Source organism: Nestor notabilis, unplaced genomic scaffold (genome assembly GCF_000696875.1).
Source record: "Nestor notabilis isolate BGI_N333 unplaced genomic scaffold, ASM69687v1 Scaffold15604, whole genome shotgun sequence".
Classification (NCBI taxonomy): Eukaryota; Metazoa; Chordata; class Aves; order Psittaciformes; family Psittacidae; genus Nestor; species Nestor notabilis.
In genome coordinates this window covers 1-4,632 of record NW_009926159.1, presented here as the reverse complement: position 1 = coordinate 4,632, position 4,632 = coordinate 1, and the positions used below count along the sequence as shown (strand labels likewise).

Below are 4,632 nucleotides of genomic sequence, written 5' to 3'. Positions count from 1 at the left end.
CATCTCAGTGTCCCCTCTGGCACGTTCAAGCCATTCCCAAGGTCCTGTCCCTCCAGGCCCTTGGCCAAAGGTCCTCTCCACGTGTCTTGGGTGGGTTCCTGAAGCTGCTTTGCTTCCAACCCTCCTTCACCCTCCTTTCTCCTGTGTGTAACATCTACTACAGCTTTATGGGGGGGGGTCTTCTTCTTCCTTCCAGGCCAAAAAGAGCAACAGGTCCTTGATGAAGGTCTTCTTGGTGTGTCTCCTGGCCTGTGTCCTCACCACAGCGATCGGGGTCCTCACCTTGTCCTTGGTCTACGTGAGCGACAGCACCTACAGGAGAGAGGTGGCTGGTGGAGCTGGTGGAGCTGGTGGAGCATCTCCTCCCACAGCAGCTGGGAGAAGCTCGGATGGGAAGTTCCAGTTCCTGAACCACCTGAGGAAGTCCAAGGTGAACCTCGGCGCCGCCGTGTCCTAGTGTCACATCCAGAGGTTGGAGCTGCTGGACCTGGTGTCCATCCCTTTATAGTCCATTGGGAGAACACAGATCCAGATGTGCCGTGGAATGGGTTGGGCTTGGAAAGGACCTTCCAGCTCTTCTAGTTCCACCAGGGCCACCCGGAGGAGGTTGCTCCAAGCCCCATCTCCCACCTCTCTGGCCACCCCACTCCAGCGTCCCACCACCTTCATGGTGAAGAACTTCATCTACGCTCCCATCTCCGTGTCCCCTCTGGCTGCTTCCAGCCATTCCCAATATCCCATCCCTATATTCCCATATCCAAAGCCCCTCTCCCAGGTCTCTTGGAGCCCCTTTAGGCCCTGGAGCTGCTCGAAGGTGTCCTCAAGAGCTTCTCCTCCCCCACCAGCCCGAGTCCTTCTCCTCAGGGTGACTCCATCCACGTGTGTTTGGACTCAGGGTTGAAGGACCTTCCTCTTGGCTTGCTTGAACTCCACCAGGTTCACATGGGCCCAACCTCTCCAGGTCCTTCTGGCCCCCATCCCACCCCTCCAGCTCCCCCCAGCCAGCCTGGTGGCACCACAAGCCTTGCTGAGGGGGCTTCACCCCATTGCCCACGTTGCCCACAAAGCTGGAGTAGTGCCTCTAGTAGCTTCTACTACCAGGTAGCAAAGGCGAAGACCTTGTAGCTCCTCCAGAGGAACCCTTTGAAGACACCTAGAGGTAGGAGGAGTATGGGGGAAAGGAGGTGCAAGGAGGTCGGAAGAGTGGGAATTGGCTTGGGAATCCTTCTGGATCCCAAGGTTGAAGCTCTTCCCGAGGTGAGATCCCAAATCCATGTCCCCCCTGACCCAAAAGAGGAGGAACGGGTCCATTGGCTCCTTCTCTCTGGCTTGTAGCAACAAGACACTTGGAGAAGAGGAGGAATGTTTGGGAATGGGGTTAAAATCCAGCCCGGAGCGAATCCTTACGGAGAAGTGGGAAGGGGAACCCTCAAAGCTGGAATTCCCTGTGTGGGAATGGTTTCCTTCACCCCTTGTTGATGGGATTCTCCCTTCTTGGCAGGTTTATACCTATCCCGGTGGTGAAATCCAATGGGCCCGATTCCGGAAGGATCTTCTGGCTTATGGAAGCGAGGAAGAGCTGGAATTTGGGAGGAGCCTCCATCTCCATCGCTCCCAAATGACTTTTGGGACTCTGAGGATCAAGAGCAAAGGTCTTCGAGCTCCTCACTGGCATTTCAACGCCAACGAGCACGGCTACTTGCTCCAGGTAGGAGCTGGTGGGCTTCAACCAGGTCGGAACAGACCTGGAAGTACCACCAAGGGCCACCTTCCACTGGAGCAGGTTGCTCCGAGCCATTCCAATGTGCCACCAGCCTCCTGGAGAAGACCTTCTGCCCAAGAAGCCCATCTCCAGGGCTCCTCGGGCAGGTTCCAGCCATTGCCATTGTCCCGTCCTTCCCTCCTTCCTCCAAAGCCCTTCTCCAGGTTCTTTAGGAGGAAGTTCAGCCCCATGAGGACATCGGATGGAGAAGCTGGGGCTGCCCCACGCGTGGCGCGAGGCCACCTTGGAGCACCCTCCTCTGGTGGAAGGTGGCGCTGGCAGCACCTGGAGGAGGAGCTGCTCAAAGGTCCCTTCCAAGGCCAACTTGGTGGCACGTGCTGGTGTTGCAGGGTTCTGCTTGGGTTGGAGTGATTGGAGCAGATGACAGCGTGGTCACCACCTACAACGTGACGGCCGGGCAAGTGGTCTTCTTCCCTCGGAACACCGTGCACTGGCTCAAGAACGTGGGGTCAGAAGATTGCTTGTTCCTGCTCTTCTTCAGCACCCATGAGGAGCTCCAGACCTTGGACGTCGATGACGCTTTCTTCTCTACCCCGGAGGACGTAGCAGCGAGAGCTTTGAAGGTGGGCACCCCAGGAGAACCTCTCGCCAGCTCCACCTTCTCACCATCACCGAGGCACCCCAGGTTCTCCTTTCTCCCCCCCTCTCCTTCATCTCTTTAGTGCCATCAGGGTGGCTGGAGGTGCACAGGTCCTCAGCGTCACGCTGGGCCACCCAGTGGCTCCACTGCTGGTGGTGGTCCCTCCGAGGACCTTCTTCTCCTCCACTCTTCACGTGGTTCCAAGGGTGGAAGGAGAAATGACATAGGAAGGGCCAAACCTCGTGTCCCAAAGCTCCTTGTGTGAGAAGAACCCATAGGAACCTCTTGGTAGCTCCTCCATAAGGTGGATCTTCCTTGATCTCCCTCGTTGGTGGTGTCCCATGAGCCAGAACATCCAGGGATGTCCACATGGCCGAGCTTCCTCTACCACCGGGTCCCGAGGTGGCACATTCAGCTTGGACATCCCCCTTTGGTGAGTGGTGTCCATCTGCTTCACCTGCACTGTCTTCTCCTGCAGCCTGTCGGTGGTGTGAACTTCATCAGAACCTTCCAGAAGCAAGCAGAAGACCAAGCCATCAACCTGCCCCCCAACTTGGAGGAGCTGGTCCAAAACGCCACCTACGTGCAGTCTCCAGCCCACCAGGTCTGGAGGTACTTCTACGACCTCAAAGGTATTGAGCTAAGCCCTTGGGGTCCAAGAGCACTTTGTGGTCCAGGAGCTCTGGTGGCACCAGCGCCAAGAGTGAGAGATGGAGAAATGAGGTGGGGTCTCCAGGGAAGACCTTAAAGCACCTTCCAGGGTCTAAAGGGGCTCCAAGGAACCTGGAGATGGACCAATGGGAATGGCTTGAACGTGCCAGAGGGGACGTTGAGATGGGAGCTGAGGTCTTCACCTTGAGGTGGTGGTGGTTGGGGTTGGGACATTGCAATGGGTTGACCAGAGAGCTCGGAGATGTCCCATCCCTCCCAGTGTCCAAGGCCAGGTTGGACGGGGCTTGGAGCAACGTGCTCTGGTGGAACCGGGTTGAGCTTGAAGGTCCTCAACCTTCATGATGGTACCATGAGATCCCTTCTTCCTGGGCTCCATGGCCTGACCTTGCTGAGCCCCATCCCGTGGCCTTCCCACTCCGTTGCCCGCGTTCCCAGCGGGAATCATGGGATGCTTTGGCTTGGAAAGGACCTTCCAGCTCGTGCCATGGACCACCCCGCGATGGTGGCCATTGGACCACCTCCAACCCCACTGAATGAAGCCGGTGGGAAGTGCTCGTGGCTTCTCTTGTAGGATCAGCAGAACATCCTTTCCCAGGAGGACTCTTCCAATGGGCTCGGTACCGCAGGGATGGCGCCGGCTTAAATGAGACCGAGAAGATCTTCAGCGAGTCCCTCAACAAGGTGCTGCCCCGTGGAACCTGTGGCTTCTGCTGCCCCAGGAGCAGGGAATGGGGCTGGCTTGGAAAACTGGGAGCTGGTGGGGCTGCTTCTGACCACCTTGCGTGGACTTGTCTTCTCCTTTGCCAGCATGAGAACACCTTGACGTTGGCCACCCTCCGCATAAGAAGCAACGCGCTGGGTCAACCACACTTCCACTTCAACGCCAATGAGATGGGCTATGTCCTCGGTGGCTGTGGCCAGGTACCTCCTCAATCCCTGCCCATGGGGTTGGGAATCTCCTCCAGGCCTTAGGAAGCGCTTCCGCGAGGAACGTTACTACCAGTAGTAGCGTTACAAAGCCTTAGCGGGCACCTTCGCCTCCTCCATCCGCTCTTCGGGTGGCCTCTTGTTACGGAAGGCTGAGGAGCAGTGGGATGGAGCAAGGAGCCTCCAGCCATTGGGAAGGTCCATCTTCTTGGCCAGGGGGTTGCTTGGAATCCCTCTGGATTCCCCAAATCCTCCGGGAAAGCCTGGATCCTCCACTCCCAGACCTATCAGGATGGATCCAGCCATTCCCAGCATGGAGGAGGTGGAACATTCCCGTTCTCCTTCCCACCAGGTTGGAGTTATCCTCTCTGGAAGCAGCACCAGCTTCAACATTGACATTGGAGATGTCATCTTCTTCCCTGTTGGAAGCCAACACTACATCAAGAGCGTGTGTGAGGAGGACCTGCTTCTACTCCTGGCCTACAGCACAGGAAACCAGGTGGGAGCTCCTGCTACTCCTAGGTGTAAGATCGGAGAAGCACGAGGAAGGGACCTCTGGAGGTCATCTAGTCCCACCTAAAGCAGGGTAACAGGGACAGCTCAAGGTGGGTTTGGGAGGGCTCCAAGGTCCTTTCCAAGCCAACCCATTCCCTGGATCCATGATCTACAT

The 4,632-nt window shown here is 57.2% G+C and overlaps 1 protein-coding gene across 1 annotated transcript; it reads left to right on the top strand.

The window, feature by feature from the left end:
- Positions 1–196: 196 nt before the first annotated feature.
- On the top strand, positions 197–4,461 carry LOC104404876 (the record flags this gene model as incomplete). The annotated part of the gene is made up of 8 exons (XM_010013410.1): positions 197–332; positions 372–430; positions 1,502–1,708; positions 2,113–2,346; positions 2,842–2,995; positions 3,607–3,716; positions 3,843–3,956; positions 4,315–4,461. Coding segments are annotated over 8 exons (1,161 nt in total), but the record flags the coding sequence as incomplete, so codon positions are not given.
- Between the last annotated feature and the right edge of the window lie 171 nt (positions 4,462–4,632).